Source organism: Anomaloglossus baeobatrachus, chromosome 1, assembly GCF_048569485.1.
Source record: "Anomaloglossus baeobatrachus isolate aAnoBae1 chromosome 1, aAnoBae1.hap1, whole genome shotgun sequence".
Lineage (NCBI taxonomy): Eukaryota > Metazoa > Chordata > Amphibia > Anura > Aromobatidae > Anomaloglossus > Anomaloglossus baeobatrachus.
This window is the reverse complement of record NC_134353.1, coordinates 467,891,645-467,910,920: the sequence shown is the minus strand read 5'-3', so window position 1 is coordinate 467,910,920 and position 19,276 is coordinate 467,891,645. Positions and strand designations below refer to the sequence as shown.

Sequence of the window (19,276 nt, the reverse complement as noted above, 5' to 3'; positions counted from 1 at the left end):
ATTTACCCTACAGTTTAAGTGATTAGGTGGTTTTATTCTTCAGGTCGGTGCGATTAAAGCAGATTTAAGGGTTTTTTTGTTATATTTTGCTGCCATGACAGTTTTTTTTTCTATAATAAATAGGTTTTTTGTTGCCATATTCAGAGAGCTGTAACTTTGATTTTTAGGCAAACAGTGCTGTATAGGATGCTTATTTTTTGCGTGAGGAATTGAAAATTTATTTTATACCATTTTGGGATATACAACATTTTTTAATCTCTTTCTATTCAGATTTTTCAGACGCAAAATAAATAGAAATCAGCAATTCAGTTATTCGGGGGTCCATAGAGTGATAAGTCAAATTTATTCTTCGTGTCCATACAGTTACAGTGATACCAGTTTTATACTACTTTTTTATGGTTTTCTACTTTTTTTTTGCTGATTTTCAAAAAAAAAAAAAATGTTCCTCTATCGATACTTTGAGAGCTGTAGCTTTATTTTTTGCTGAAAGAGCCATATTAGGGAATGTTTTTTTGTGGGACAGTATGCTGCTTTCTTTTATAAGTTTTTGATCTCTCTTTATTCAATATTTTGTGTACGAATATGATTAAAAACGTACTTTTTTGGCATGTTGACGATGTTGGCAGTATAGAATAAATAAAATGACCGTTTTATACTTCGGGTCGTTATAAGTGCAGCAATCCCACTTATGCATATTTTATTATTTTTGTTTTAATTTTTCACTTAAAAACATTCATGTCCCACAACGGGATTAAGTTTGATCACTGGTCTCATGCATTGTAGTACTGGTGTACAGTAGCTCATGAGACCTGACAGTGATTCACTGACACAGCCTGTTAAGGCCCCGTCACACTAAGCAACATCGCTAGCAGCATCGCTGCTAACGAACAACTTTTGTGACGTAGCAGCGATGTTGCTAGTGATGTTGCTGTGTGTGACATCCAGCAACAACCTGGCCCCTGCTGTGAGGTCGTTGGTTGTTGCTGAATGTCCTGGGCCATTTTTTAGTTGTTGCTGTCCCGCTGTGAAGCACACATCGCTGTGTGTGACAGCAACAACTAAATGTGCAGGCAGCAGGAGCCGGCTTCTGCGGAGGCTGGTAACCAATGTAAACATCGGGTAACCAAGAAGCCCTGTCCTTGGTTACCCGATATTTACCTTCGATACCAGCCTCCGCCGCTCTCACTGCCTGTGCTGCCGGCTCCTGCTCTGTGCACATGTAGCTAGCTGCAGGACACATCGGGTTAATTAACCTGATGTGTGCTGTAAGTAGGAGAGCAGGGAGCCAGTGCTAAGCATTGTGCGCTGCTCCCTGCTCTGTGCACATGTAGCTGCAGCACACACCAGGTAATTAACCCGATGTGTGCTGTAAGTAGGAGAGCAAGGAGCCAGCGCTGCTCAGTGTGCGCTGCTCCCTGCTCTGTGCACATTTAGCTGCAGCACACATCGGGTAATTAACCCTATGTGTGCTGTAACTAGGAGAGCAGGGAGCCAGCGCTCAGTGTGCGCTGCTCCCTGCTCTCTGCACGTGTAGCTCCGTGCAGTGGTAACCAAGGTAAATATCGGGTTGGTTACCCGATATTTACCTTAGTTACCAAGCGCAGCATCTTCCACGCGGCGCTGGGGGCTGGTCACTGGTTGCTGGTGAGCTCACCAGCAACTCGTGTAGCCACGCTCCAGCGATCCCTGCCAGGTCAGGTTGCTGGTGGGATCGCTGGAGCGTCGCAGTGTGACAGCTCACCAGCAACCTCCTAGCAACTTACCAGCGATCCCTATCGTTGTTGGGATCGCTGGTAAGTTGCTTAGTGTGACGGTACCTTTAGACCCTGCTTATAGCAGGATCTAATGGCCATTGTATCGAATGACCTAAGGGTATTATGGCAACAATTGGCACCTGCAAATACGATAGCAGGGGGCCGAGCCTGTCAAAGGGGTCTTTTACCCCTTTCTTAACCACTTAAGATACCACTACCCCTATTGACAGCTGTGCTTAAGGGGTTAATTGGTCCTCATTGGTCATAAACAAAAAAAAAAGTCAGAGCCAATGCCTATGGTTGTCAGCTGTCACCCATCCTGGGATCTTCGGCTGCGGGGGAGCTATTCACTTATTCCCGATTGTCATTTAAAAATGGCGATGAGGGATTAGGGCCCCTTAACGGCCAACATTTTTATGCGTATTGGCGGTCGTTAAGGGGTTAAAAAAATTTCAAGCTTAGCTACTTTTGCCCAAGAAGATTGCTTTAAGGATTTTTATTTTTGCATCATGTTCTAACAATCATTAGTTTTTTAGACCTCCATAAGGGCTTGTTTTGCCTAACAAGCTGTAGCTTTTACTGGCATTTTTGGATACATACAACTTTTGATCACTTCTATTACATATTATGTGAAGTGGGATTCTGGCATTGTTTTTATCAAAAAAAAAATATAAATTGCATGCAAGATCATGTTAAATGCTCATGTCACAATTCTGATTAAAGCTTTATTACATTACTTGTGAAATAAGAAATTAACAAGAACTAGTTCATAGTGAAGAAGGATTTCACTCACCTTTACTAGCAGCATCACTAAAAGACAGTCCGTGACTCTGATTGTCAGAGGCTTGCGTCACACTCTCAAGTGATGGCTTCAAAAATACCTTGGGCTCAATGTCAAGCTGGAACTGAGAGGGAAAGAACGTGTTTACAGCGTTTTGTTTGGGTTTTTTTTTCCGAATTTACAGATTTTCAGCCAGATCTAAAAGTAATCCACGGCAAAAACCACAACAATTGGGATTCTCTGTGGATTTGGACTTTCCCCACTTGTGCAAGGGAAATAAAAAGGTTACTGAGAAACTGCCGGATATTGCAATGCTAGCTCTTCATTACCAGTTATAAAACTGTTCGCAAAACATGCTTACATCAGACGCTGGCGTAATGATTTTATACCTTGATGGAACTGTTCTGGTACATATCCACACTCATCTCCTCCTCATCCTCTTCTCCATCTTCCTCACCCAGGGCCTCTTTTACCAAGCCAGGAAACGTGTCACTGTCGTAGAACTGCAGGAAAATGGGTGCTCTACTCGAATTCAACTGAATCTCCACCCGCAAGATGCCATCTCGGGGCCATTTATCTCGCACATGCTCTAAGCAGTTGATCGGAGACCGCGAAAATGCAATATGGATATATGCGAGAATAAATAAAACCAAAAGGGCCTAAAGTGAAGAGACAAAGCAAAGCATTGGTTAGAAGTGTCCGATGAATGCATACACATCCTCTGTCACCTGCCCAAGATCTCAGGGCTTACACAATGGTGTGTAAATACAAAGTACAATACACAGATAACACTGGATCTCTGTTTATGCAGAGGGAACATCTGAGCCTTCCAGAAAAGCTTGCCATCTAATCTATCACATGGCAGATACTCCAAAAAAATACATCATACGCACTCGATCCTGTAAAGCCGGCCATAGAAATGAGATTTTTCTGTTGAGATCTGCCGCCACTCTGCAGTCTATGGAAAGTCAGACTCGCCAATGCAAGTCAATGGCATTGAGAAAAAATAAAAGCAGATGGCACATGGATGTCACCCACATATTACCTTTTATATGTGCATTTTATTTATTTTTTTTTATTTCCTAATTTTTATCCCTTAGTGACAAAGCCAACTTTGACCCTAACGACCAGGCCAAAGTCTAGAAATCTGACCAGTGTCACTTTATGAGGTTATAACTCTGGAACGCTTCAGTGGATCCCAGTGATTGAGATTGTACTTCATGATAGTGGTAAACTTCCATCAATATGTTTGCATATATATGGTGAAAATATAATTCTGCTACAAATTTAGCAATTTTCAATTTCTATATCCTTAACCCCTTCACGACCTATGACGTATAAATATATCATAATTGCAAAGGGGTTCCAACCTATGACGTATTGGTAAGTCATGACGGTCAGGTGCCACTATGACAATGAAGCCAGAGATTGCGTGAAGGTGCCCTGGGAACAAGTACTTGACGCCACAGGGAGGGGGGGGTGGTGGGGGGGTTCGCCGCTAACTACAACTATGAGCGCTGTGATTGGCTGTTCAATTCTGAACAACTCATGTCACCTTGATGCACTCTACACAACCTATGTGTGCCACCACATTCTAAACTTCACATACCAGGAAAACCCTAGATCAATGCCAATATAGCTGTGGTCCCCAACCTTTCTGACCTTGACATCCACATTCGGCTCTGAGGGTCACGAGCCACATTTAGCTGCTGCTCCTCACAGAAATGACACCAGAGCCCTCATAATCAGTATAATGAGAGCCAAAGCTTTTCCACAGGACTCACCACACCAAGACAGCAAACAAATATCCAGGGGTTCTTACCTCCATTCAGATCTGTTCTTCAGTGTGTGGCTACTCACAACAGTCGCCATCTGGAGGCCTGCTCTTCATAGCAGATTGAAAGATCTACTGCAAATGAACCAGTCGGGAAGACAGCAGTAAGCCACACATCATGGTCCTGAAAGCCACGTGTGGGTCCTGAGCAACAGATTGGGGACCTCTACAATACAGGGTCATTTGTGGGGCGTTTCTACTGTTTTGATACCTCAAGTGCTCTGCAAATGTGCCAAGGTGCCCGCAAACAATTTCATCAAAGTCTGCACTCCAAATAGTCACTCCTTCCCTTCCGACCCCTGCCGTGCGCCCAAACAGTAGTTTTCCAGCACATATGGGGTATCTGGGTACTCAGGAGAAATTGCACAATAAATTGTACAGTGCATTTTTTTCCTTCCACATGTGAAGGGGTTAAACCAGTTATTCATGCTTCACAAAATAAATCACATTTCCCATAATGTCTGTCTACATCTGCATCATATGTCATTTTATTTCATTAGGATGTTAAAAGGGCAAAGGTTTAGGAGCAATTTCTCATTTCTTCAAGAAATTTACAAAACCTGTTTCTTTAGTGATCTATTCAGATGTAAATGCACTTTGAGGGGCCTTTACATATGAAACTCACCAAAAGTGCTACCATTTAAAAAAAAAACACACCCCTCAAATACAGGTTGTTTTTTTTTTACCCTTCCGGTCCTAAACACCCCCACAAGTGACCCCATTTTGGAAACTACAACCTCAGGATTTTATCCAGGCTGTACAGTCAACATTTTGAATCCACAGGTGCTACACAAAATTTGATAACGTTTGGTCATCATATTGACAAAAATGTTTATTTTTTTTCGAAAGGGTTACTCTAGCCCCAAATATTTCAGCTTTAGATGTGAAAACAAAACAAAAAAATTTTTTTAACACTAAAATACTGTTTTAGCTCCAAATTTACAATTTACACAAGGGGTAATAGGAGAAAATGGACAAAACAATTTGTTATATAATTTACCAAATATGACAGTACCCTACTGTTTGAGCACACAGCGTGGATAGGATGGGAAGGAGCGTGATTTGATATGGAGAGCGCAGATTCAGTTTGAATAGGTTGCGGCCTCCATTAGCAGAGACCTGAGCTGCCAGATCAGCAGAAACCCCACAAGTGACCCCATATTGGAAATAAACATCATCCGAGCCTTATTCCGAATGAACAAATAGCAGTAAGAGAATAGATTTTTGGGAGGTTTTTTGCACTTTCACCGTGCAGTATTAGTGATAGGACGGATTTATTCTGTGAGTTGTTGCAATTACAGATATACCAGATTTAAATAATTTTCTTTTTATGTTTTACTACTATCCCACAGTAAAAATGCTTTTTTTTAGAATAGTTTTTATGTTGTCATGTTTTGAGAGCTGGAAGCCTTTAGTTTTTTGGTGAATAGCGCTGTATGAGGGCTTTTTTTGCTTGTGCGGGATGGGTTGGATATTCCTTTTGCTACACGGTTGGTTGCAGCTGGCTGCCAAACAGAAGCCCCACTGTGGCAGGAGTTTCATCCCTATGAAGCCAGCCCACCCCAATGTGGTCTCATCCTTATAAAGCCTGATTGACTAGCATCTCAGCGCGCCTCTTACTGCTTACATAGGCCAAACTCACCAATATGGAGGAGTTTGATAGACAGTCTAATATATGGGCACCACGACTCCATAACAGATGACGTTGAGGAAAATAACTCAGTGTGTCTATTTGCAACCCCCAATCCTTTTGTTCTCTAAGACCACATGCCTATGTTGAGTATTGGCAAGTCCATCTGAAGTGTAACAATCAAAGTATAATAGAAACACGGGCACCACTTCTGTATTTATTACCCACTCCTGGTTTTGGCTACAAATACTCAACGTGTGCACGTGACCTTAGAGATAATTGGCCACCAGAGATGTCTGGCAGCAGCTCTATTATATAGAGCACAGTAGTGGCCAATCCTGTGTTTGCGACAGTCAGGCAAGATAGCTGTTGGCCGGGTGACTGGCCAAACCGATGTTCAGCTATCTAAAGTGAAAAGAAGCTTTAGGCCTAAGACATATGGCGTGAAAATCGGAGCGAGTGGGATGTGCTAAAAACATCGCATTCCACTCGGGACCAATATTAGCCTGTGTGTGAGGACCCATGAGCGATTATTTTCTAGCCCTAATCGGACCGAGAAAACAATCGCAGCATGCTGCGGATGCAATGCGATCCTCTTTCTCTCGCACCCATTCAAGTCTATGGTGAGTGAAAAATCGCACTGCACTCGCAGTACACCAGTGTACCGCGAGTGCAGTGCAAGAATGGCAATAACCGGCTACAGAGGAGAGAGGGAGAGAAATACCTCCCTCCCCTCCTCAGAGACGGCCCGCCCCCCGCAGCTGTGGTCCAATCGCATGATTAAACCTCAGTCGCATGGACACTCGCATGATACTCGGCTCCTGCTGTGCTGCCAGCGTGAGCCGAGTGTCATGCGAGGGGATCACAATAGTGCCCTGTTTGGCCCCAGCCTTAGACTAGATGCATCAAATGTATCAACCTGGCTCACTAGATGATAAGTGTGGTGCAACTAGACATTTTAGCTTAATGCCACCTATTTCTTGGCCTGCTGTAGACCACATTGGTGCATTGTAGGCCGTTTAAGTGCTGTTCCCAATCGTCAAAATATAAAAAGTTATATTTTTAATAATTATAGATTCAGGAAGGTATTAAAGTATTAGGGCATTTGGGAAATCTAAAAAAATAAATTAAAAAGCGAATCATGCATCCTTAGTGTTGGTGCACTGGAAACCCACAAGTATTGAGTAGGGTGGTAAACCTTCAAGGACTGAATAATAATAATAATAAGTTTTATTTCTATAGCGTCAACATATTCCGCAGCGCTTTACAATTCAGAGGGGACATGTACAGACAATATGAGACAATACAAAATAACAAAATTAAGATACCAGGAGGAGTGAGGGCCCTGCTCGTAAGCTACAGTCTATGAGGAAATAGGGGAGGCACAAAAGGTGAATGGGGGAGAAAAGCTTGTCATATATGGTCCAGCCATCGATTTAATAGGGGATTCAAAAGCAGCTGCATGGACCCGTCATTGGGCAGAATTTATACAGGTACAGGGGACAAGAATTGGAAGTACATTTTTTGTTATGAAGGGCAGAAAGGGACTAGATTAGATCAGGGCAGTGAGGTGATAGGCTAGTCTAAAGAAATGCGTTTTTAGGGCCCGCTTAAAGGTGTGAATTTTGGGAATTAAAGAAGTTGTCCAGTTACCAAAACTGATTTTTTTTTTCTGATAAATCTTGCTAATATGTGCCCCTCAACACATCTATTATGTTTTTTCAGCAAAATTACCTTTCATTGTGCACCAGCAGCACATGCTCATTGCTGGCTCCAGCTCTGATGGGGTTAATCTCTCCTCTGACTTCCTGGGTTCAGTTCCTACAAGTCCCAGAATTCTTTGTGGCTCTAGAGCGGTGTCTAGCTTATCTAACACACCCACTGTGTCTAATACACCCACTCTGCTCCCACCCAAACCCTCCTCCCTGCCTCTTCCCAGTGGATGTGCACTGAGATCAATTACACAGAGACAGCAGCAGCTCTACACAGCCAGGGGAAGAAAGTGTGTGTGCGCGTATATACAGTGTATGTGTGCGCGTATATACAGTGTGTGCGTATATACAGTGTGTGTGCGTATATACAGTGTGTGTGTGTATGTGTGCGCGTATATACAGTGTGTCTGCGTATATACAGTGTGTGTGTATATACAGTGTGTGTGCGTATATACAGTGTGTGTGTATATACAGTGTGTGAGTGAGTGTGTATGTCATACTCACCTGTCTGCAGGGTCCCGGTGCCATGCCTGCTTCCAGCCCCTGTCTCGGTCCCGCTGCTTCGGCTGTGTGCAGTCTCCCTGGTGCACGCACGAAGCTTGCAGGACCTGGCGGTGGATCACCTGATGCAGTCACCTGACGCATCAGCTGATCGTAGTCTCGCCGGCTTTTTCGCGCCCGGCCGGCTATCAGCTGATCCTGCCGTCAGGGGACTTCAGCTGATTACCGGCAGCTCCTGCAGTGATGGGCCAGGATCAGACTCCGCTCCAGGAGCTGCCGGTAATCAGCACAGACGTGAGTATTTATTTATTTATTTTTTTTTTTTGCACTGATGCATCAGCTGATTGTATAATCGGCTTTTATACAATCAGCTGCTGTGTCTTGTGATTCACGTCCTAACCTGACACATCATCTGATCGCTTTGCCTTCCAGCAAACCGATCAGATGATATTGGATCCGGATTGGACGGCGCGGGACCCTAACCCAGGATTACTGCGGAGGGGGGTTTATTTCAATAAAGATGCAGTCACTAATTGTGTTGTGTTTTATTTCTAATAAAAATATTTTTCTGTGTGTTGTGTTGTTTTTTTTTTTTTTTATCATTACTAGAAATTCATGGTGGCCATGTCTAATATTGGCGTGACACCATGAATTTCGGGCTTAGGGCTAGCTGATAATATACAGCTAGCCCTAACTCCATTATTACCCGGCTAGCCACCCGGCATCAGGGCAGCTGGAAGAGTTGGATACAGCGCCAGAAGATGGCGCTTCTATGAAAGCGCCATTTTCTGGGGTGGCTGCGGACTGCAATTCGCAGTGGGGGTGCCCAGAAAGCTTGGGCACCCTTCACTGTGGATTCCAATCCCCAGCTGCCTAGTTGTACCCGGCTGGACACCAAAATTAGGCGAAGCTCACGTCATTTTTTTTTTTAAATTATTTCATGAAATTCATGAAATAAAAAAAAAAAAAAAAAGGGCTTCTCTATATTTTTGGTTCCCAGCCGGGTACAAATAGGCAGCTGGGGGTAGCCCGTACCTGCCTGCTGTACCCGGCTAGCATACAAAAATATGGCGAAGCCCATGTTATTTTTTTTTTCTTTTTGGGTAAAAAACTGCATACAGTCCTGGATGGAGGATGCTGAGCCTTGTAGTTCTGCAGCTTCTGTCTGCTCTCCTGCATACACTAGTGAATGGAGGATGCTGAGCCTTGTAGTCCTGCAGCTGCTGTCTGCTCTCCTGCATACACTAGTGAATGGAGGATGCTGAGCCTTGTAGTTCTGCAGCTGCTGTCTGCTCTCCTGCATACACTAGTGAATGGAGGATGCTGAGCCTTGTAGTTCTGCAGCTGCTGTCTGCTCTCCTCCATTCACTAGTGTATGCAGGAGAGCAGACAGCAGCTGCAGAACTACAAGGCTCAGCATCCTCCATTCACTAGTGTAAGCAGGAGAGAAGACAGCAGCTGCAGAACTACAAGGCTCAGCATACTCCATCCCGGACTGTATGCAGTTTTTTGCCAAAAAAGAAAAAAAAAATGACGTGGCCTTCGCCATATTTTTGTATGCTAGCCGGGTACAGCAGGCAGGTACGGGCTGCCCCCAACCCCCAGCTGCCTATTTGTACCCGGCTGGGAACCAAAAATATAGAGAAGCCCTTTTTTTTTTTATTTCATGAATTTCATGAAATAATTAAAAAAAAAAAAATGACGTGAGCTTCGCCTAATTTTTGTGTCCAGCCGGGCACAACTAGGCAGCTGTGGATTGGAATCCACAGTGCAGGGTGCCCAAGCTTTCTGGGCACCCCCACTGCGAATTGCAGTCCGAAGCCACCCCAGAAAATGGCGCTTTCATAGAAGCGCCATCTTCTGGCGCTGTATCCAACTCTTCCAGCTGCCCTGATGCTGGGTGGCTAGCCGGGTAATAATGGAGTTAGGGCTAGCTGTATATTATCAGCTAGCCCTAAGCCCGAAATTCATGGTGTCACGCCAATATTAGACATGGCCACCATGAATTTCTAGTAATGATAAAAAAAAAAAAAAAAAAAGAAAAACACAACACACAGAAAAATATTTCTATTAGAAATAAAACACAACACAATTAGTGACTCCATCTTTATTGAAATAAACCCCCCTCCGCAGTAATCCTGGGTTAGGGTCCCGCGCCGTCCAATCCGGATCCAATATCATCTGATCGGTTTGCTGGAAGGCAAAGCGATCAGATGATGTGTCAGGTTAAACTACGTGAATCACATGACACATCAGCTGATTGTATAATCGGCTTTTATACAATCAGCTGATGCATCAGTCGAAAAAAAAAAAAAATACATACTCACTTATGTGCTGATTACCGGCAGCTCCTGCAGCGATCGATTGGACAGGAGTATGATCCTGTCCCATCGCTGCAGGAGCTGCCGGTAATCAGCTGATGAAGTCGCCTGACGGCAGGAGCAGCTGATAGCCGGCCGGGCGCAAAAAAGCCGGCAACACCGCGAGAATCGATGAGCTGATCCACCGCCAGGTCCTGCAAGCTTCGTACGTGCCCCGGGAAGACTGCACACAGCCAGAGCGGCGGTACCGAGACAGGGGCTGGGAGCGGACATGGCACCGTGACCCTGCAGACAGGTGAGTATGACATTTTTTTTTTTCTACTGTTCACTTTGGTTTTCGCCGCTGCCTCCACCTCCCGCCCAGACATGGTGCCGCACGGAGCTGACATGGCACCGGGCGGGTTGTGGACGCAGCGGTGACGGTACCGGGAGGATTCCTGCTTCTGTGTTTACCAACAGAAGGAATCCTCTTCCTGTACACGTCACTGTAGTACCCACCCCTTGCGTTTATAGCTGCGTTTTTAGTCATAGAAACGCAGCTATATGCGTTTTTCATTGCGTTGTTGAACATCTCATTGAACTCAATGGGTGAAAAACGCAGTGAAAAACGCAGAAATAATTGACATGCTGCATTTTTGTGGTCAACACAAAAACGCAGCTACAAAAAAACGCTGTCTGCGGACAGCACTTCTGAAAACCCATAGACATTGCTGGGGAAGCAATGTCACTGCGTTTTCAGCACAAAAATGTGGTAAAAAACGCCGCAAAAACACCTAGTGCGCACAATGGCATAGACTTTACTCGGGAAGCAAAGTCATGCAGTTTTCTGAGTAAAAACGCACCAGAAAAACGTGCAAAAACGCCACGAAAAACGCACTGTGTGAACTTACCCTTAGTTGGTGACATGCAGCATCGCAGGTGACAGAGCAGAGCAAGTTGGTGACATGCTCTGCTCTGACACATAGTGTGCTGCATGTCACTGACTGTATCCACTCTGGGACTTGTTGTGCAGGTGACCGGATGCTACATGTCACTAACTGTCTCCACTGTGGTACTTGTTCTGCAGGTGAGAGTGTATACAGTTGGTACTATGCAGCAGAAATCACAGAGTGGAGACAGATAGTGACATGTAGCATCTGGTCACCTGCACAACAAGTCCCAGAATGGAGACAGTGACATGCAGCACACTATGTGTCAGAGCAGAGCATGTCACTGTCTCCACTCTGGGACTTGTTGTGCAGGTGACAGAGTGGAGCAGATTGGTCCCATGCAGCGTCCGGTCACCTGTGCTGCTGGTGGGAGTATATGATCACACTGCCGACACCGCCCGCTCTCCTGACAGCTGAGCACAGCGGCCGGGTGGACAGTGTGATCACATACTTGCGTGACAGGGGGGATTTCAGTGGAGGAAACCCCCCTGTACTCCACACTGGCGCCCCGTACCTCCCACAGCTGATCGATGGTAAGCGGCGCGCTCTGCCTTCACCGCTCCACACTGGCGTCCTCCGGATCCTCCCCTCGATGCTGAGCTGTGACGTGCGGTAGTCACCGCCCACAGCCCAGTCAATCACTGTGAGTGGCGCCGGCATCCTCTGACGTACCCGTCTAGTTTGAGAGCCCGGAAATGCCGGGACGTCAGAGGATGCAGGCGGCCACAGCTCCAGGGGGTCATGTGACAGGCACTGAGCGTGCAGGATAGCGCCGCTCAGTGCCAGAAATGGAAACAGAAGCCAATGCAGAAGATGCAGACAATGGTAAGTGAGAATCATTGGGGAAAGAAAAAAAAATGGGTGAACCACCCCTTTAATTGGATTGCTCTTGGTAGTGTGTTCCAGAGCATAGACGCAGCTCGTGAGAAATCTTGAAGATGGGAGTGGGAGGTTCGAATTGTTGAGGATGTCAGTCCTAGGTCATTAGTAGAGCGGAGGGCACGGGTGGGGTGATAGACAGAGATGAGGGAGAAGATGTAGGGTGGTGCAGAACCGTGGAGAGCTTTGTGCGTGAGAGTGATAAGTTTATGTTGGACACATATATAGATTTCTGCCTACACGTATTTATCGGATAGACTTTGAGTAGGAACATTTAGCAACATGATCAGAAATATGGTGAGAAAACTATTCACGAGCAAAGAAGCACAGGTAATAATGTAAAGAGGAAACCCTACTGCATGTGATCAGCCGGCAGAATGATGTAAAGCAGCCATATATGTGATTATCCTTCCCTCATAGCTGCAAACATAAGACTGGTGTATATGGGACTCCTGAGGGAAGCCACGACAATGACGCAACAAATGGCACTATATAGATGTATGGATTCAACCCTTTCCAAACATCAGTCCTGTGCACAGAGTTGCCCTTTACCGGTCTCTGCTTGGACTACCTGTTGTACCAGCTAATCAGTGGCATATAACTGAACCATGCTCCAGAAGAGCCGACAACGTACACATTCAGCAAGGCACAATGGAGGAGAGCGGCAGGATTTCACACAGCCATTGTCCATGAGGGAATCCTGTGTCCCTAATGAATATATGATCTCGCTGTCTGCTGAGCAGCCGCCTAAGTATATTCTGCGATTACTTAGCAATGCAGGTCGCAACGAGCAGGTGACGTGTGGAGATCTCCATAGAGCCATCGGCTGTGGACTCGCCAGTGTGGGCATGAGGACAGAACGGTCATGTACCTGCCCTGTAAGGATGGGGTCATACACAGCACATAATGCTACAAGTCTGCAACTAAATGTGTATACAGAATGCGCAGACTTTCCTACAATTCATAGTGGGGATCAAGCCTCGACTTAGAAGGGGTGCAATCTAGGGTGAATGTGCGTATCGGAAAATCGCACAGGAAAGGGGGAGCTCGAAGAGACAGACCGATTACTGCTCTTGGCAGTGATCTCCAGCTAATAGGCACTCTGTGTATAGCCATATGCCCTAAGACTAAAGGGGCCATTCTGACTGCAGAAAATATTCATTGTCCCCCAATAGAAAGTACAATGGTATTCAATATAATCTCCTCTGCTCCAAGATGGCATCCTACCAACACTGACGAGATGTAACCAGCGTACAGTAAGGCGAGGCTGGACAGCAGTAATACAGGCGACATACTACTGAACTGGACTCCAGGCCAATCTTAGGCTGCTTTCACACCTCCGGTTTTTCCTGTGAGGCACAATCTGGAGCTTTGCAGAAAAAACGCAACCGTTTTTTTTGCCGCCGGTTGCGGTTTTTTTGCATAGACTGTCATTAGTGCCGGATTGTGCCACATGGGCTTGCGTTCGGTCCGGTTTTTGCCGCATGTGGCAGATTTAGCCTATGCGGCGGCCGGAGGGAACGTTGCCTGGCACGTTTTTTTGGTCCGGCCAAAAAAAAAAAAAAAAACGCATCGCGCCACATGCGGCGCGATTTGCAATGCATGCCTATGGACGCCGCATGCGTTTTTTTTCACTGCGCATGCTCAGTAGCGTGCCGCAAGTGGCAAAAACCGAACAGACCGCATGTCAAAAACATATGCAAAGGATGCGGTTTTGTCGCCGCATCCGTTGCATAGGTTTTAGAGCCGGATTGGCCGGCTCTGCTAAAACCGGAGGTGTGAAAGCAGCCTAACAAGTGATACACAAGCTATCATGATGCATTCACAAGCTATAGAAAAAAAAGAATCAAGATTCGATGGTACTGGTGCATGTTTTCAACCCTACAGCAATTTGGGCACAATTTTCAGATACTGCACTATTAAAGGGAACCTGTCAGCTGATATGCTGTACACTGCCTACAGTCGGCCAGCAATCAGCCCCTGGCTGTACGATCACAGCCAGGTAGGTTTCACTCAAACACTGCAACATTTCAGAGAAACGCACACCTTAGTATCCGGCCAGGGCTATAGACCAGTCGTGCAGGGGGGTCCACGGTGGCTTCACCCCACCTGATGACAGTGACTGACAGGTCTCTGCCTACATGCAGGTATAGCAAGACCTGCCAGTCCAGGGCAGCGGGCAGGGAGAAGCTGCCGGGAATCAGATCAAAAACACTAATGACGCTCACACCGTAATCTGCATAGCAGAAAACTCACTGAGGTCTGAACGAGGTCTAACATACTGTTTGCTGCTAAAGACGTTGCCTGATGAAAACACGTTCCCTTCTACCCACAGGATAGGTGACAACTTGCTGATTGGTGCAGGGTCCAGCGATCACATTTCACCTATCAGCAGGACAACATGGCGTGGCACACTGGATGCCTACAGCCTCACCATTCATTCTCTGTGCAGCGCCATGGGGAATGAATGGAGTGGCTGACGAGCATGCGCATGACAGCTCCGCTTAGATGGGATTTAACGTTCCTTGCGGGTCCCAGTGATCAGACCGCAGTGGACCAGTTATCAGCTCTCCTGTGGATGGGTGCGATCGTGATTTCTCCAGACAGGCCCATTCAGAAGCCAGGGCAGCACAAATGACTGAACGCCCTCACCGTCTGCAGTAAAGGGTTCTCCTGTAAAGAAAAGTGAGTGGAGAATCCCTTTAAATTTGCAATATACCGTATTCATAATGATCCAGAATATACACTCCGATATTGAGACATCCTTCTGAGACGGGCTGTCTTACACGTGGGACATTTACGGTCCGCGTACCCCCCGTCTCAGGAGTACAAGGCGCTGCTGAATGTCAGACACCGGAAAACCGGCCCAAGTCATCGAACAGCGATTGGAGAAAACGGACGTTCTAGATACCAACCTTAAGAAGAACGAAGAACTCGAAGATCCTGCGGAATGACGGCGGGAAGAGACGAGCGTAGGTGACGGCCATCTTAAAGAACAGCGCGTGGAAGAGGCGATCCCGCACGTTAATCAGAGGGTTCTGGTTAAGATTCGGGGTCCGAACCCGGTTTCCGTTAGTGTTATTAATAGGAATATTGCCCTGATTCTCAGACATCTTGATGGCTCCTTAGAAAGAAAGAAAGAAGTCAGCAGGTTAGTACATTGCAGATGACAGGAGGGCAAGCGAGTGTATTTCACATGCTCATGCGCAGTAACACCCTGCATCCCGGGACCCAGCACTCACTGCACATTACTGAGCCCCCCGGCTACGGTCCGGACACAGGCTGCACAGCCATACAAGCCCCCCACGTGCCTACCTCTGCCGTGTTCGGGGGGCCCCCGCTCTTACCCCTATCGCTGTGGGGAGGGGACCCCTTGGAGCTGACGGGGACGCACAATCGCTGATTATCGCCAACTTCCGGTCTCTCTTCCGTTTCCTGTGGCCTCAGCCATTGCAGTGACCGTGAAAGTGAATGTGCGAGGCAGTCTGGGATAGTGGGCGGCGCTATGCTAATGACATAAGGAATAGCGTTAGTCATGATGCATTGCGCGAACAAATGCGCTGCTAAATTCATGAACAGTTAGCTATAAATGACGGCAAAGAAAGCCGAGGGTATTACAAGGTGGAGCCTACGATAACTAGAGGGCGGAGGTGTAAAGCAATTTACTCGCAATAATCAAACCTTATAGAGCGGATAGGACTATATATACCAAGTGTGACACCATCAGCTTCGTGCTCGCTTCGGCAGCACATATACTAAAATTGGAACGATACAGAGAAGATTAGCATGGCCCCTGCGCAAGGATGACACGCAAATTCGTGAAGCGTTCCATATTTTATGTCTCTTTATTTAGTTATGTCCCCCACAGTTATATCATTATGTCTCTATATTTTATGTCCCCCACAGGTATATCATTATGTCTCTATATTTTATGTCCCCCACAGGTATATCATTATGTCTCTATATTTTATGTCCCCCACAGGTATATCATTATGTCTCCATATGTTATGTCCCCCACAGTTATATTGTGTCTCCATATTTTATGTCCCCCCACAGCTATATCATTATGTCTCAATATTTAGTGTGGGGGGGACATAAATTTATGTCCCCCCATACATTTTATGCCCCCCAAAGGTATATCATTGTCTCCATATTTTAGGTCCCCCCACAGTTATATCATTATGTCTCTAGAGTTTATGTCCCCCCACAGTTATATTGTGTCTCCATATTTTATGTCCCCCTAAAGTTATATTATTGTTTCTATATTATATGTCCCCTCACAGTTACAGTATATCATTATGTCTCCATATTTTATACCCCCCCCCCCCACAGTTATATCATTGTTTCCATATTTTATGCCCCCCTCATTATCTCTCCATATTTTATGCCCCCCCGCAGTTATATCATTATGTCTCTATGTGACCGCCTGGCAAAACCAGGTAGTCACACAGTAGGCCCCCACATAACACCTTCCCTCACCTAGGTTACATACAGCCGACCTGAAACCCTAGTCACCCCCCTCAGGGCAAGACAGGCACACCAGTGGGCGGGACCAGGCGGTTACGGAACGCCCACCTAGGGGTCTAGACAGCCCGGGGTGGGAAAACAGTCAGTTAAGTTAAGTTTCAGACTAAGTTGGAGTTCAAGTTGAGAGGAGTGTGGGCTGGAGCTAGGTGTAGCTCCAGCGGAGGAGAAGTTCAAGTTGAACGGTGCCAGGGTCAGAGCCCTAGTACCTTGGCTAGGTGGCAGACGGTGGTCTCCGTCAGCAGGAGACGGGAAGACGGCTCGGCAGATCCGAGGAGGACCGGAGCAGGGTTGGAGCCCGCTGGTACCGACACCAAAGACCCGACCGTAAACCGTGCACAGAGGGGGTACTCGGACCCTGAAGCCAGGACCGGAACCAACGGCCTAGCTAATCAACCGATTGAGGGCAGGATTATAGGTCCTGTCCCAACCAAAGTCCCAAAAGCAGACAACCACCCACAGAGAGGGATAGGGCAACCGCCAGGGCCCATAGATCCCACAGGTCAGCGTCAGCAGGCACGGCTCCTCAGGCACACAGAAAGCCTGGAGCGGACTCCCGTGTTCCATACCGGGAAGTCTAAAAACACAACCACAACTAGTGCAGAGGAGAAGACGGGTGGGGGACCAGAGTACAACCGGCCGCGGCGGCCGTCCACCAGCACCTTGGTTTCCCAAAGGACTCGTGTGATTCTTTTACTTGTAAGTAACCAAACATCCCCTGGTCCATCCGGGCGCGCAAGCCCCTGCCATCGCCATACCCTGCACAGAGAACTGGGCCCCGGGGCAACCATCCCTACCCATGAAGGAGTTAACATCCGGCTGCCATTACATCTCCCCTGGGTATCCCCCCCACTTCACCACACACCGTGGGTGGCGTCACGAACCGAATACAGTCAAGGACGTACAACTACGTCCCCCTTTTCATTCGGCGTGTCCGCGTGACCCCCGGGTCCGGAGGATCCCTCCAGCCACGCAGCGGGTCTGGATCCGAGCAGCGGCGGCTGCTGGCATGGGGGCGGCACACCCCGAAACTTGGCGTCACGAACAGGATTCAAACCCATCCACCTACCTGGTGGAAGTGCGCCTTGAAATGGAGAGTCAGCGGTGATCCGTTGAAAAATTTTCAGAAGTCGACATTTTTGCCGCCATTTTTAACTACGAAAAACTACAGCCCAGCGTCTTCTCCCCCGAGAAAGGGCGCAAAGCTGAAGCCCCGCCCCCTGGGAACTCGGCCAGAAGGAAACAACACCCTGAGGCAGAAAACGAAACTGACCTGCCCCAAAAGGAAGTGCTTGCAAAAGACCAAGGGGGTGAAGCGGGAAGATGTCCGCGCCCAATCCGGATGGCGGAGTAGCGCCTGCTGCTGAAGTAGCGGCGCCGGTAGATGTGGCAGATGATGGAGACGTGGCGGCTCTCGCTCCGGTCACAGGAGCGGGGGAAGCGGTGGCCCCGGCGATCACCCAAGTCATGCCGATCACCCTGCCCTACATGCCCGGTGCTGCCTGGCTACCTCAGTACGATGGGAAGCCCGATGCCCTGCAGGTATTCAAAAAGAAAATATATACCTTTCTTGATATATATGCCATGACCGGCAAGCAGCGTGAGGCTGTGCTACACGGGCAGTTGACCGGAGCCGCTGAGCAGGAGGTGGAGACTTGGGCCGATGCCGACCGGGCCTCGGTAACCGCCATTTTTGATAAACTGCAGGTTGCTTTCGAAACCCGCAACGAGGCGGAATTGCAGATGCATTTTTACCACTGTCGACAGCGCCCACAGGACAGCATTCGGTACTACACCTTGAGGCTGCAGACTGCCCTCCGTACGTTGAAGCAGAGGAACCCCATTAACGAGGCTGAGAGCAACAAAATGCTGGTGGAGCAGTTCCTGCAAGGGCTGGGATCCGCTGAAGACAGCATGCAGCTGCAGTTGCGGTCCCTAGAACATTCAGACTTGAACTTTTCGGTCCTAAAGGACCAGGCTATTAAAGCGCTACAGACATCTGAAGCTGGTGCCCCCAACCCACCATCTTGGCCGGCTGATACCGAGAAACGTCTCAGTAGCGGCCCCCTTGTTGGCCCTGCCAACACCTGCAGCAGTAGCCGGGACCCCAGAAGACTTATAATCGCAAGTTCAGTGATGACGTCGCCAGGATCCTCGCCACCCTACAGATACCACCGAAGGTCAAGCCAGCGGAGAAGATCCAGCTCGCCGACAGCCCGGAAGACGTCCCCTGGATGCAGCGGAGAAGAAATAACAACAACCGGTATGGACAGCCTGTCTGCTACAAGTGCAACAAGACTGGTCATTACTCCCGCCAGTGTCCTTTAAACGAGCAACCCCTGAGGCCAAGAGCCAATCCTCAGGAATAGATCCTCAAGGCCCAGCTGATTGGCGTGATCGCTATGCTGGAG

The 19,276-nt window shown here is 47.4% G+C and overlaps 1 protein-coding gene and 1 non-coding gene across 4 annotated transcripts in view; one reads left to right on the top strand and one right to left on the bottom strand.

Annotated features, from left to right (window-relative positions):
* The window catches only part of TMEM259 (transmembrane protein 259), a 59,495-nt gene extending 43,681 nt beyond the window's left edge, over positions 1–15,814 (bottom strand). For 2 of the 3 annotated variants that reach the window (XM_075314637.1, XM_075314655.1), the window contains exons 1-4: positions 15,657–15,814; positions 15,257–15,465; positions 2,925–3,194; positions 2,548–2,659 (exon numbers count right to left, since the gene is read on the bottom strand). In XM_075314637.1, coding sequence (XP_075170752.1) covers positions 2,548–2,659; positions 2,925–3,194; positions 15,257–15,454 — 580 coding nt within the window. In that variant the 5' untranslated portion in view covers positions 15,455–15,465; positions 15,657–15,814. The remainder of the gene's footprint in view (positions 1–2,547; positions 2,660–2,924; positions 3,195–15,256; positions 15,466–15,656) is intronic. The other variant, XM_075314645.1, reaches the window with a different exon arrangement.
* A 258-nt stretch (positions 15,815–16,072) lies between these two features.
* On the top strand, positions 16,073–16,179 carry LOC142258620 (U6 spliceosomal RNA). The gene has a single exon (XR_012727825.1). It is a non-coding gene; the product is annotated as a U6 spliceosomal RNA (small nuclear RNA).
* Positions 16,180–19,276: the final 3,097 nt, after the last annotated feature.